This window comes from Chinchilla lanigera, unplaced genomic scaffold (genome assembly GCF_000276665.1).
Source record: "Chinchilla lanigera isolate Chin_1 unplaced genomic scaffold, ChiLan1.0 scaffold00054, whole genome shotgun sequence".
Lineage (NCBI taxonomy): Eukaryota > Metazoa > Chordata > Mammalia > Rodentia > Chinchillidae > Chinchilla > Chinchilla lanigera.
Genome location: NW_004955455.1, coordinates 6888442 through 6902935, shown reverse-complemented (window position 1 = coordinate 6902935; position 14494 = coordinate 6888442). Strand labels below are relative to the sequence as shown.

At 40.5% G+C, this 14494-nt stretch overlaps 2 protein-coding genes and 2 gene segments (V, D, J or C); 2 read left to right on the top strand and 2 right to left on the bottom strand.

The window, feature by feature from the left end:
- LOC102009145 overlaps positions 1–14494 on the bottom strand; it is a 718028-nt gene that overhangs the window by 454162 nt on the left and 249372 nt on the right.
- Positions 1–14494, bottom strand: part of LOC102014012 — a 660803-nt gene that overhangs the window by 450606 nt on the left and 195703 nt on the right.
- Positions 3299–9573, top strand: Znf280a (zinc finger protein 280A). Of its 2 annotated transcripts, none has more exons than XM_005396357.1 (2): positions 3299–3473; positions 7660–9573. In XM_005396357.1, exon 2 carries the CDS (start codon positions 7727–7729, stop codon positions 9278–9280), a length of 1554 nt encoding a protein of 517 aa, XP_005396414.1. In that variant the 5' UTR covers positions 3299–3473; positions 7660–7726; the 3' UTR covers positions 9281–9573. The 2 variants fall into 2 exon arrangements, with proteins under 2 accessions (XP_005396414.1, XP_005396415.1); XM_005396358.1 differs by lacking the exon at positions 3299–3473 and adding an exon at positions 3488–3969.
- The window catches only part of Znf280b (zinc finger protein 280B), a 22332-nt gene continuing 21866 nt past the window's right edge, over positions 14029–14494 (top strand). Inside the window, exon 1 of the mRNA XM_005396359.2 lies at positions 14029–14160. The gene's annotated coding sequence lies outside the window, so the exon portion shown is untranslated. The remainder of the gene's footprint in view (positions 14161–14494) is intronic.

The window sequence follows — 14494 nt, the reverse complement described above, 5'->3', positions numbered from 1 at the left end:
TAAAATTAACACAGCTGAAGATTAAGCAACATACAACCCTAACTAAAAAATCTTAGCTAACAATGTTTAACGTGTAATGTGCCTTCCTCATTTCACTGACCTAATTTTTCCCAGTTCTGTAGTCCTTTAGCTAGAGCTCTTCCTACCCCACTTCATTTCCTGTTACAGATAAGATATAGCTGTGCCTCTAAGCCTTTCCTTTGGTTGAAAAATTTCCGTTAACACTTTTGGGTCAGGCATAGTGACACATGCCTGTAATCTTAGCACTTGGGAGGCTGAGGTAGGAGGATCAGTATGAGTTCAAGAACAGCCTGGACTACATAGTGAATTGAAGGTCAGGCTGAACTACAAAAGTAAATACCCTTTCTCAAAAAAAAAAAAAGAGAAACTCTGAGTCCATGTGTACCTCTGCATATCTCCCCAATTTAACACTCAACTTTCTGGTTCTTCCAAAAGCACAGTAAATTGATATAAATAATCTTTTAATGACCTGCTTCAATTTCTGACCCTCAATCTATTTCCTACTCTGTTCCTTGAATGCATAAATGATCCAAGCAGTCATTTAAATATATAATAATATTAATCTAACCACTAGAATTTGGAAAGCAGAGGTGATCTAAAAGAGCGTTTTCCAGTAGGAGCTTCCTCAAAGCACAGGCACTTCCAAAAAGATTGGTGGAGAATCAGCTCTGAGGATGTTTCATCCCAATTTATAATCTTCAAACACATTATAACAAATTTGTTCTGCATGGTACCTAGTACCAAAAGGTAAAATTTGCAAGGCAGTATAAAAATCTCATTTACCAGAAAAAGTTTGCTTCCTGTTGCAAATTATTTTTCAGATCATCTAATGTTATGATAGCTAAATTAGTTGTTTGGGTAAGTAGTTGGCTAGAATAAACTAGATGAAGTCCAATGTTTGAACTTTTAAATTTAAGAAAAAAGAACTGCAATGCAGAAGGAACTTGAGCTTTTTCTAGACAATTGACCACTTCCCACAAGTATGGTTTCTATTACCTCGTATCGCAGTGGAAGTCTGGCATTATACCTGAGCCAGCTTCTGGCCCCACTTGACATTTCTGGAATCTTTCCACTGGAATCTGCTTCTGGAAAGGAGTGAAGTTCAGTCCTGCAGAATGGACAAAGCTGTTTGCTGCCCTAGGAGCAGTACAGTGAAGGCTTTTCAGTGATTGATCTTTCTCCCAGTTACTGGATGCTGGGATGACAGAAGTGTGAGATCTGATGGGAGACCTTTCCTTGTGGTTCAAGTTTCTGGGATTCTTATACTACACACCTCAGTGAATTGCAGATGACAGAAGGATCTGGTATATTTCCCAGTTTCAATACTCTGGCCTCTCTACCCTACTTAAAAAAATCTTTGCTGAATCTGTCTTTAACTTTTTAAAATAAAATTTTATTTATTCTTTGCATGCATTTTTTCTATTTAAATTATTATGCTTTTAATTGACATGTAAAAAATTATATATATTTATCAGGTACCATTTTGTGTTGTGTACTGGTACATGTACACAGTGCCTCAAGTTCAAATTATAGTAAGAGTGTTTATCTTTTTAAACATTTATCATTTCTTTGTGGTAAAAGCATTAAAAACACTTTCTACTAGCTTTTTGAAAATATATAGTATATTATTACTATATAAAGTCACACCACTGTTTGATATATACCAAGTTATTTCTTCTAACTAGTAAAACTTAGTACCTATTAGCCAGTCTTTCCTCACCCTTCTTATGTTTATTATTTTCTTTTTATTTGGCTGAATCTGTTTCTAAATCTATCCACACACATATCATTTTTTTAAATGAGTATTTTTTTTTTTTTTTTTTTGGTTTTTGGTTTTTTTCCAGTACTGGGAATCGAATCACGACCTCGCTTTGCCAGGCAGGTGCTGTGCCACTGAGCGAAATCCCCAGCCCCTTTAATGAGTATTCTTGAGTGGCTGCTAAGTTGCAGGTATTGGATATATGTTAGTGAATGAGACAGGCAAAAAAGTTGCTGTCTTCAAACGATTTAAACTGTAGCAAATGCCATGCATGGTGCCACATCCCTGTAAACCTAGCACTTGAGAGGCTGAGGCAGGAGGATCTCCAGTTCAAGGCCAACCTGGGCTACATATCAAGGCTAGCCTGAACTACATAGTGAGATCCCATCTTGAAATAAACAAGCAAACAAAAAATTTCAGCCAAAGAGGAAGCAGCAGTAAATGTTTCAAACTAGCAAGTACCTATTCCATGAGAAAAGGTTGGGAATTCTGGAACACACCCACCTTCTCCCTACCCCTTGGCAATACATATAGCAGGGCAAGGGGCACAGGAAATTTTAGGTGGGGAAAATTAGCCATTTTAAGTAGCATGGTCAGGGAAGGTGGGCTTCATTGAGAAGCAGCTTTGCCACAAGATTTGGAAAATAAAGAAAAAGATGAGAAGATGTCTGAATGAAGAATAGCCCAGAAATAAGAGACTTGGGCCATGGTCCTTGCAAAGGTGGGAGAATGCCGGTGTGGTTGGAACAAAAAGGGCAAAGTAATAGGAGGCCCTGAAGGTTCAGGAGATTTTTGGTCTGTAGGTTAGGCCTGTAAGATCCCTACCTGCAGTTCCTACTATTTTCTAAACCTCTCCTTTAATTTCACCCTGCTGTTCTACAGGAAATACCCTTGGTTACCTGAAGTGCTCTCGGGGAGGTTTTCTCCAGCAGCCAGATGAGATTAAAGACCCCCCTGTGACACATTTATACCTTCTTGGGCTTCATTTGTAATGCTCACCAAGTAAAGAGACATATATATGGCCTCTGCCTCCCATAGCACTGCTTAGTAAAGCTTTTTTGTTTTTGTTTTTATTTTTCTCCTGCTATACTTAGCATTGAACTCAGGATATTTGCACTGAAGGACATCCCCAGCCCTGCCCTCCCTTTTAAATTTTTGAAATAAGGTCTCTAAATTACTAAATTGTCCAGGCTGGGTTCAAATTAGCAATCTGCCTGCCTTAGTCTCCCAGAGTGCTGGGATTAGTACTTTCAAAATTGTATCAGGTGCCGGCAATTTACATATTTTAATTTGTAAACTGCAATTTAATTTTAATTTAGTGACTCAGTGGCACTAGACTATGTGGAAATACAAATATTTCTTGCCTTTCAGGGGCTCTTGAAGTTTTCCCTCCCCCGAGGGGTTATACTGCAAGGGATTTAAGGAGAGGGAGTGAAGGGCTGAGATTAGATCAAGACGGTTCCAAGGGAGGGGCTGGCAAAGGGGGAAGGGCGGTTGGAGGGAAGGGAATACCCGGATGTAACCTTCCACCCGGTTAATGGATTAAGGAGGGTGTGCGCTGCTACTTTGAGAAGCCTGATGAAGACCCACAATAAGTACCTTATTTGAGCAACCAGAAATCCTCGAGAGCTACAGACCACCCAGACAATGCAGGAGTGAGGCCTGCTCGCTGGACCTCCCTGCGCACAAGCAGGTAATGGATTTCAGTTTATCTATATAAACTGGAGACAAGATGGTTGGACTCTGAACAGCAGAGAAGGGAGGAAGGACTCTCACCAGCACAGGAGCTAGACCTGTAGGTGGCCGCTAGATCGGGCCCTAAAGCCAAACCTCATTCTTACTTAACCTTTGCCTAGAAATCTGCGGGAAAGGTTTTGGCATCACTCTGGACTACGGCTAAAAATCCTATCAGAATAAATTGTTTTAGGCACATGATTTAAACCAATTTAGATATTATAGATTAGATAACAATAGGCTTTAAAAGAATAGGCTCTTCTGCCCAACCCTCAGAAAGGATTTTGAAGAGCAAGCGGCAAGATATAAGAGCACAGGAGGCCTGGCTGTGGAGCTTTGGACTGATTTTTCTGGGAGCTAGAAGCACAGACACCACAGCTGTAATATCCCTTGTGGCCCACAGTGGGAAATATTGGGCAGCACTGAAACATCTGGAGATTCAGTTTAAGGAACTGGTAAGCTAAAAATTTTAGTACTCTTCATTTTTCTTCTTTACAGCTAGGACTGACAAACCTAGGCCTTGCAGGGCCCCTGGTCTCTGTTGCTACCATTGTACTCAGGCATACCAGAAGGAAAGCAGTTGTAGACGACATTAGTTAAATAATCATGGCTGTGTCCCAACAACACTTACTGTGGATGCTGAAATTTTGAATTTTATATAATTTTCACGTGTCCCAAAATACTGCTTTGGTATTTTTATTTCCCCACATTTGAAACTTTAGAAGTAAAAAATAGAGAAACAAAAACAAAACCAAAAAAATCCAATTGCCTGTGGTAAACACCCGTAATCCTAGCTATTCAGGAAGTTAAAGCGGGAGGCTCGCAAATTCAAATCTAACCTGGGTAATTTAATAAGACTGTGTCTCAAATTTTTAAGAAAGGGCTGGGGATACAGCAGGTTGGTAAAGCTTCCCTAGGTTCAATTCCCAAAACTGAGGAAAAAGAAAAAGAAACTTTAAAAAGGTCAAAATAAACTGGTCTGGTGGTGCATGCCTGTAATCCCAGCACTATGGGAGGCTGAGGTAGGTGGATCACAAATTCTAGACCAAGTTGGGCAGTTAAGCAATTTAGCAAGAATGTATCTCAAAATAAAAAAATAAAATAAAATTTAAAAAGGGCTGGGGATGTAGCTCAGTGTGAAGGTCCTGGGTTCAATTCCCAGTACCACAAGAAAATAAAAATATTCTTAGTTTGCTGGCTGTATACAAATAGGGGGAAGGTGGGGTGTTGTGGCAGATGCCTGTAATCCCAGCACTTGGGAAGCTAAAACAGAGGATTGCAGCAAGTTTGAGGCCAGCCTGAACTACATAGTAAGACCCTGTCTCAAAAAGTGGGGGACTTGTTAATCTCTGTCTTAAATCACTGATTACCAAAGTGTAGCTGGCAACCCATTAATGAACTGTAAAAATAAGTTTAGTGGGCTGTGATACAAAAAGAAGCAATAGATTTTCACTGACTCTAAGATGCCATCAAGTGTGTTATTTTTGATGATCCTATAAAATACAAACATTATACATGGTAAAATTATGAAAATATTTATATTGGTTTATAGCCTATTGATGCATAGATGAGATGCAGCCTAATTTCAGAGTTTTCAAATGAAAATAAAAGCATGCTCTTTACAGTCAATGAAATGTTTTGATGGCATAGATAGTATCAGAATATCCCTGGTAGTAAAGTGAGGATATTAGTTTACAAAACTTTTGTTTTAATTTATACATATGCAGGTAGATTTTTTTTCTCTAGAGCAGGATAGTGTTAAATCATTTGGATCTGGTTTTGTGAAATGTTTGGAAAACCTAGCCTTAAGAGATTACAGTCTGTTCTACACATAAGTGATAATGTTAATAGTAGGTAGTATTTATTTAACAGAGATTTAGCATCTGCACTAAGCAGATATTGCTCTAGAGGCAGCAGTAGACAAAACACATTGGCTGCCCTCATGTAATGTACAATTTAGAGAGATAGAAAAGCAGTAGGATATATTTTATATGTTGCATGGTAGGAGGTAATAAATGCTAAGTTTAAGAAAAAGCCTGGAGCGGGGAGATAAGGCATGTGAGGGGAGCTTGTGAGTTTTGATAGCGTGGTCAGGAAAGTCTTGGTGAGGAAACCGGAAACTGAGGCAGGCTGGAAGCCTGAATGGGGATAATCTGGGCAGAGAACATCCAAGGCAGGAGGAACAATGGGGGAAAAAAGGCCTGGTGTATTCCACACTCACTGAGATGGTGGCAGCAGTGGAGTGAGTGAGAAGCAGAAAAGATAGGATCACAATAGACAAAGTATGTGTTCCAGGGTCCTATTGGACATTGTCAAACTATTGGTGTTTCCTATGAATAAGATGGAAAGTCACCGCTGATTTATAAGCAAAAGAATAAATGCCAGTTCTGCATGTTTGTGTATACATATATATGTAATATATATTGTCTTTTCTTTTTACTTTTTTCTCTATATATTTAATATTTTTGTTTTTTAAGCTTTATTGAAAAGATTTTTAATTGACACATAATACAGACTGAGGACCCCTTATTACAGTACTTAGAACCAGAAATATTTTGGAGTTTGGGGTGATATTTTTTGTGCATGTGTGGAATATGTGCATATAATAATAAGATATCTTAGATGGAATGCACATCTAAACATGAAATTCATTTATGGTTTTTTTTGTTTTTGTTTTTGTTTTTGTTTTTCTCCGGTACCGGGAACCGAACTCACGACCTTGAGCTTGCCAGGCAGGCGCTTTGCCGCTGAGCTAAATCCCCAGCCCCCTATTTATGTTTAATATATACCTCATATAAATATCCTGAAGGCAGTTTTACACATAGGCAATTTTATACCTGAATTCTGACCTGTTATGTGAAGTGGAATTTTCCACTTGTGGCATCATATCAGTGCATAAGGTTCTGATTTTAGATACTGGATTTTGGAATTAAAGATGCCTGGTTGGATTTATGGTATACAGAGCAATATTTTGAAACCTGTATACACTGTGGAGTGATCAAGTCAGCAATTAGTATACAGTATTTATCATCTCATTGAAGCCGTGGGATGACCATGGGGGGATCTGACAATTCTTTTGTTTTTTGTTTCCATGCTGGGGATTGAATACAGGGCTTTAGGAAAATGCTTTCTCACTGAGCTGTATCCCTAGCCTGACAAAAAGGTTAACACTGGGAATTCTACAATGATCCACAGAGAGAACATGGTGATCCAACAGTGGAGGTAGAAGAGAGTAACCAGACCCTGGATACTTTCAGAAAACAGGCAGACAGGGTGTGGTAATTGATTGACTATAGGATGTGAAGGAAATCCTGGCAAAGGATCACTCCAAAGTCTGTGGATTGAGCAGCTCGTTTTATAGTCAGCCCTCCCTACCTGTGAGTTCTGCATTCTTGGATTCAACCAAGTGCCACACAAAGATACGTATTTGAAAAAACTGCATCTATACTGAACATGTACAGACTTTTTCTCATTATTCCCTAAATGATACAGTAAAACAACTATTTGCATAGCATTTATATTGTATTCGGTATTTTAAGTAATCTAGAGATGATTTAAAGTACACAGGAGGATGTGCTAGGTTCTGTGCAAACACTATGCTATTTTATGTTAAGGAATTTGAGGATTTGGATATCCAGGGTAGGGGATGTGCTGGTGGTTCATGAACTAATCACCTGAGGATATCCAAGGATGACCAGGGAGAAAGGTAACATTAACATTACAGGAGTAGATGATTGAGAGCTAAGTTTTATTAAAGTTAGTTAGAAAGCATAGATTTCCAAGAGAGTACTTCTGGTACCAGGCGGCCAGTGAGGCACCATGGGCATAAAATGTAAGGAGATGGGTAGTCTAGGATATTCAGCTTGTGCCTCTTTGAATCTTGTGCCAGTGCTGTATTAGCATCACGACTGCAGAGGACTTGAGGGAAGGTGGAGAGACAAGTTTCGAATTATGATGTCCCTTAAGTAGTTTAAGTCTGCTGGGAGGTGTAGCTCAGTGGGAGAGCACTTGCCTAACATTCACAAAGCTCTAGGTTCAATATCCAGCCCTGGAAAAAGAAAGTTTTAGCTTATTTTCTTAATGTGCAAAAGAAGTTGATAAATATCTTTTGAACTAAATGATGTTTTTGCATGGTTGCCTCTTAGGTGCCAATTGACAAAAAGATAGCTGTGGATGTTGAAGGGACCCTGCTGCAATCAAAGTAATTTTTAAATGGCAGGTCACTCTTCCTTGAATGAAGAACAAGAACCAGAAACCCTGAAGAGGCATGAGAGACAGCCCACTCAGAGGGACAAGCACGAGGAAGATGATGATCTGATATTTGTTGGAAGGGAATATGTAAACGTAGATTCTGAAATCCTCTTTGTCAAGGTGATTTCAAATTCAAAACCAGTTATTTCAAACATTTTGAACAGAGTCACCCCAGGCTCATATTCAAAAAGAAAGAAAGGCTACCTCAGGCAAGACGCTGCTCATGTGTCTCAACCTGGAATTAATGCAACCCCAGTGAGCAAAGCAATGGCTGCCATGCCAAGTTCTCAGTCTGAATGGAGATCAGCAGATAGTCCCACTAGCGCTGAGTCTTCCTCCAGCCTGGCTTATAAAATGAGCTCACCACAAGTCATTCCTCCTCATGATTCAAAGCAACTTTTCATGGCTGATGATAAGATCAGCAGAAATCCCAAAAGATCTAACCTCAGGAATGAAATCCCAAGTGACCATTCTTCAGCCATGACCCCTTCTGGTAACTCTCCTAAAATGGACACATGTACACCATCACAAAGCTTGTCAAGCTATGTTCAGAATGGAACGTCTTTTCCTTGGACTCCTGCTAATGAAAAGGCACCTTTTCCTGTCAGATATCCAGACCCACAAAATAGCTCTGAAGCTCTGGTTAAAACAGGCTTATCAAGTCTAACAGGTCAAAACAAGACCTTTGATCCCAAGAAAAGAAGTCTGGTCCTGTTACTTAGTGACTTTTACTATGGACAACATAAAGGAAATGGGCAGCTAGAACCGAAGACTCACTCAACCTTTAAATGCCTCAGCTGCTGGAAAGTTCTGAAAAATGTTAAGTTTATGAACCACATGAAACACCATTTGGAACTTGAGAGGCAGATGGGGGATAGCTGGGAAAACCACACCACCTGCCAGCACTGCCACCGGCAGTTTCCAACTCCATTCCAGCTGCAGTGTCACATTGACAGGGTGCACACTACCCGGGAGCCCTCTGCTGTCTGTAAAATCTGTGAGTTGTCATTTGAAACAGATCAAGATCTCTTACAGCACATGAAAGACAATCATAAGCCTGGGGAAATGCCCTATGCATGCCAAGTTTGCAATTATAGATCATCAGCTTTTGCTGATGTGGAAACACATTTTAGAACGTGCCATGAAAACACTAAGGATTTGCTTTGTCTGTTTTGTCTTAAAATTTTCAAAACTGCAAATTCATACATGAACCATTGTTGGAGACACTGGAACAAGAAAAGACTCTTCCCATGTTCCAAGTGCCGGCTACAATTTTTGAGTTTGAAGGAGGAAATAGAGCATAAAACTAAGAATCATCAAACATTTAAAAAGCCAGAGCCACTGGAAGGGTTGCCTCCTGAAACGGAGGTTATTATTCAAACTTCAGTTCACCCATCAAGAGGTACAGAATTCATTGTTGTGAGCAACACTGACTCTTGCCTGTCACCTGTGAAAATTAAAAAGAGGAAGAATTCTAGATATTCTGGACTCCTTTGCAGCCAAGGTTCTAGCTAAATACATGTTCTACTCACTTCCATGGATTCTGAAAGGCAGATATGAGGCTAGGTCATCTGTACATCATGACTGATGCTAGCACTGATGCATGCAGTATTGGATTTTACAGTGAAACCTCTAGCTCCCTAAAGAAGCAGTTCATAAATCTTCATGCCCTTTCTTCACTTAAACCCCTCTATAAAAGTGATCACTCTCTATCATCATAGATTAAGTTTTACTGTTTTTGAACTTTAAATAAATGTGTTAAATGACTTTAAATGGAATAAAACAATAAACTCTTATCTTTGATTCTATTTAATATAAATAAGAGCCACCCCTCTAACAGACACATTGAAGATTGAACCCAGGGCTTTCATACTGAGGTACATTCCCAGCCCCTTTAGTTTTTGAGACAGGGTCTCACTAAATTGCCCAGACTGGGCTCAAGCTTTTGATCCTCCTGCCTTGACCTCTCATAGTGCTAGGATTACAGATACAAGCCACCAGTCCCAGCTTGTGAGTCACATTCTTGCTGCATTCAGCAGGAGCACATATTTTTCACTGTTGGGTAGAATTCCACTGAATATGACACAGTTTTCACTGTTGAGTAATTTACACAGCAAAATCTCAATGTAGGTACAACATAGGTCAAACTACAGCCTATAGGATTATGAGTACAATCACTTAGCTAGTATTTATCCAATAGGGAAATGAGTCATGTGGGTAGGGTGTATGGAAAGAAAAATGGCATTTTTGGAAAGGGATGGGTCCAGATGTTTTGGTTACTCACCAATGTGTCTGAGGTCTAGCTGGGCCCACTGGACCAGGTGGGGCTAATTATGGTGTAATTCTCAAAATGGTGATGATCCGTAGGGAGGCTTGCAGGCCTGGCTATGGCATCTCTATCTTGAGGCCTGGATTTCTTCAGATTCCCCTCCAGCCACAATCTTTGTATGTCTCATCTTTGCTGACTTCCTCAACGGCCCAATCCCTCTCTGACTGCATATTAATTTCTGTCTAACTTAGCTGTCTACAATGCTATGAGTTTACATCAATTTTCTGACAGACATACTTAAGTCATTTGGATAACAGTTGCAGGAAGTGCTTGAATTGCATATATTGAGCTTTTTAGTAGATTCTGCCAAAAACTTTTCCAAAAGTGACTGAAACCATTTACATTCACACACTAATATTGGGAATTTCATTGCTACAGATCCAACACATGGTACTGTCTGTCTTTTCCATTAATGCCCTTTTCTTAGAGTTGTAGTGGTATCACACTATGGCTTTAATTTGCATTTCTCCAATGAGTAATGATCTTGAAAATATTTTTATATGGTTATTCACCACTTAAATGTATTCCTTATGGAAGTGCTATTGAATTTCTGTTACCTCTCATCTTTTAAAGTGGGCTTTCAAGTGGAAAGGTTATCAACAATTGCTGGGACAAAACAAATATCCCATGTCTGGATCTGTATGCCTGTTTCATAGATGTAGATATACATTTTTTTTTTTTTTTTTTTTTTTTTTTTTGGTTTTTCTCCGGTACCGGGAACCGAACTCACGACCTTGCGCTTGCCAGGCAAGCGCTTTTGCCGCTGAGCTAAATCCCCAGCCCCGTAGATATACATATTAAGTTTGGTTTCTCATGTATTATTTAAGAAATTGCTATCTACTAAGGACACTGTTTTTTCTAAAATATTTAATCTTTCATATGGACTTATATAAACCATCTCAAATGATTATTTGCTTATGGTGTGATAAACCATAGCAATAAGGTTACTTTTTCATATGCATATCTAAATTAACCGGGACCATTTACCAAAGACCACTCTTATCTCACTGTACTTCAGTGGAAACTGTGTATACCAGGTATGACTGTGTATGTGTTTCTGGAGCCTATCCTATTCCATTGGTCCAGCTGTCTTTCTTCATTCTAGTTCCACAGTGTCTCAGTTATTGTAGCTTTTTATAAGTTTATATCAGTGGTAGTTTTGTTTAGTCTTTTTTGTTTGTTTGTTGGGAGGGTGGGGTGAGGAATATCTATGTATCAGTGGTAGATTATTTTTTGGCAGTGGAGTTCAAAGTTGCCTTGACTGTTCCAGGACCTGTGATTAGTCACAGACTAAAAGAGGAAGTTAAGAGCACTTCATGGAAATTATTGGAAATTAGGAGTACTTACTCAGCTTTGATGAGTTGAAGTAGTTATTGTGGATGTACCTGTCTTATTCTGAAACTTAGATGCAATAGCTCACCATTAATTTTGATCTTAGCTGTGGGGCTTTTTGTACCTACCCACTGATTACAGAGAGATTGAGCTAAAAATTAATGACAGAAAAATATTTTTAAAAAAATCCATTGGCCAGGCATGGTGGCACACGCCTGTCACCCCAGCATTTGGGAGGCTTAGGCAGGAGGATTATGATGAGTTTGAGGCCAGCCTGGGTTGCATAGTTAAGATAGTTTTACAGCTAGTTTCTCTTAGTTCATTAAAAAGAAAGTTTCGTGCTAATATTGTCTGGTCAAGATATCATGGCTATATCTTGTACTCTGAATAAGTACTATGAAGACAATTTACAATGTATCAACTACTGTAACTGTTCTATTAACCTGTTTTGAAACCTGGTTTCATTGTTATATTTAACGTTTTTTTCTTTTTTAAAAAAGGAAAGTTTAAGAAACTGTCACATATCCGAGAAGGCTAAGGAGAACACAATGATGAAGAGCCGTTCAGTATATCCTAGATAGGAATGTGAAACAGAAGAAGATTAGTGGAAAAACTACTGAAATTGAATAAAGGTTATAGCTAAGCTATGGTATTTATTGGTGGATATTGGAATTATTATTTTTTTGTATCAGAATTACTGTGCAGCCAAAAGGAGATCATTTCCCACACATAATAAACATTGTAAATCTCTACATCTATGATCCCTTCATTTTGATGATTGTCATTCTTTTTTTTTTTTTTTTTTTTTTTTTTTGGTACCGGGAATTGAACTCACAACCTCACACTTGCCAGGCAGGCACTGTGCCATTGAGCTATATCTCTGGCCCTTATCCTTCATTTTGATCCTTCATTCTGCTCCTTCACTGAGCAGAAACCCTCATTTCAACGAGTAATATTTAGAATGTGTAGTTTGACCATAATACAATCAAATTAGAAATTGCCAAAAGACAGGTTTTAAAAAATCCCATAGACTTTTAAAATAAAGAATAAATGCTTGTGTTAAAAAGAAAATCATAAGGGCAATTAGGATGCATTTGAAACTCAAAAGGAATGAACATGTTACCAAGCAAAAGTTGCAAGACACAGTTAAATTGGCAGTTAAAGGTAATTTGCAGCATTAAACACAAGAAATATAAGTTTCTAAACAAGTTAGGCATTACCTAAAAAACGTTTTAGAGAGGAGCAACTAAACAAGCCTATAGACACAGGATAGCAGAAGCAGAAGATAGTAAAGAATGTAAGAAAAAAAAAAGAGAAAATAACACTAGAGATTAACCAGATGGAAACCTTTTTGTGTTTAAATAGATTGCTAAGCCACGTAACAAAATTAGTCATTTAAGAAAACATCAAAAGTTACGAATAAAGTCAGTGAACAAATATTTCCTGTAAAGGGCAAAGTAGTAAATATAGTATATGGTCTCTGTCAATTAATAATTTTACTGTTGTAGTAAAAAAAAAAGACACAATACCTAAAGACAAGAGCATGTTGTATTCCAATAAAACTTTATGAACACATACATTTTAATTTCATATGCCATAAAATTTTTTTTTCCAACCAATTAAAAAAAACTATCCTAGCACTCTGGGAGGCTGATGCAGGAGGATCACAAGTTGGAGCCCAGGTTGGCAACTCAGTGACTTAGTGAAACTGTCTCAAATTTTAAAAAGACCAAAAAGGGATGAGGATGTAGCTCACTGCTCCATGGCTTCAGTCCTCAGCACTGTGGGGGGTAGGGTGGGGTGAGAAAGAAAGAAAAGTAAAATCTTGTTTTGTTTTCTTGTACTGAGGATTAGGAATTGAACCCAGGACCATTGCACAATTGCCCAGACCTGGCTTTGATTTATGATCCTCCTGCCTCAGCCTCCCACGATCCACACACACACCATCACACATGGTCTCTCTGGTTTTGTTGTTTTTATTTTTATATTAATTCTTTTTTGAGACATGATCTCAATATGTAGCTCAGGCAGGCCTTGAACTTACTACTCATTATGTAACCTAGACTGTCCTCTTGAACTCCTGGTGATCCCCCTGCCTCAGACTCCTGGGTGCTGGGATTACAAACCTGCACCACCAGGCCCGGCTAAAATCTGTTCTTAGTTCACTTAAACTGAAAAACAAAAAACAAAAACAGGTGACAGGCCGAACTGGAGTTGCCTTAGATGCTGCTTCAAGAAGATGGGGTTTAAGGTCAGTTTTTTTTTTTTTTTTCCTCCAAATTCCTAAAGCCATGGGCTACTCAGGTAGTACCTCATAGAAAAAGGTCAGCACCTGAGGATTCTGACAGCTTTACCTCAGGTGGGCAGAGTATCGTCTAGGGGGCTGGGAGCCCAATGGCGGGCCCTGTGCCCCCGAGGGCGCTAGATCCCTGACGGCTCAAGCTCCATCTGGGGGTTACGGGCATCTCCGCGGCGTTTGCCCCTCTTCGCTGGACACCTGGCTCTGCCTCACCGCCCCCAGGGGCGAAAAAGCGCGCGCATGCGCCCAGCCCGCCCGACCTTGCACCCGCACCTGGCAGCCAATCACAGGCCGTGCTGGGCGCGCGTGCGGAGGCCCCCGGGCTGCCGGCGGTTGTGGGAGTCTGAGGAGGTGGCGTGGCCCCAGGCTCTCCCCGCGGAGCGCCTTCCGGGCCAGTGCGTCCCCCGCGGTTCGCAGGAGCGGCGGCAGGGACAGGTAAAGACCGGCGCGTCGCGCGGCTCTGCGTTCCCTCAGCGGAGGCGGGCGGGGGTGCACGGCCGCGGCGCGCGGCGTTTTCGGACGCCTCGTCCGCGGCGCCTGCGCTGCCCAAGCGGCCTGTGGCGCGGCTGTCCTCGGATAGGCGCGCGCCGCGCGCCCCTCGCGCCCCGGTCCCCTCACGTCCGGGTCCCTCACGCCCCTGCCTCCTCACGCCCCTGTCGCCTCTCGTCCCTGTCCCCTCACGCCCCTGTCCCCTCACGTCCGGGTCCCCTCGCGCCCCTGTCCCCTCACGTCCGGGTCCCTCACGCCCCTGCCCCCTCACGCCCCTGTC

Excerpts from the sequence above, each read along its gene's own strand:
- Znf280a (XM_005396357.1), top strand. The coding sequence starts at position 7,727 with ATGGCAGGTCACTCTTCCTTGAATGAAGAACAAGAACCAGAAACCCTG.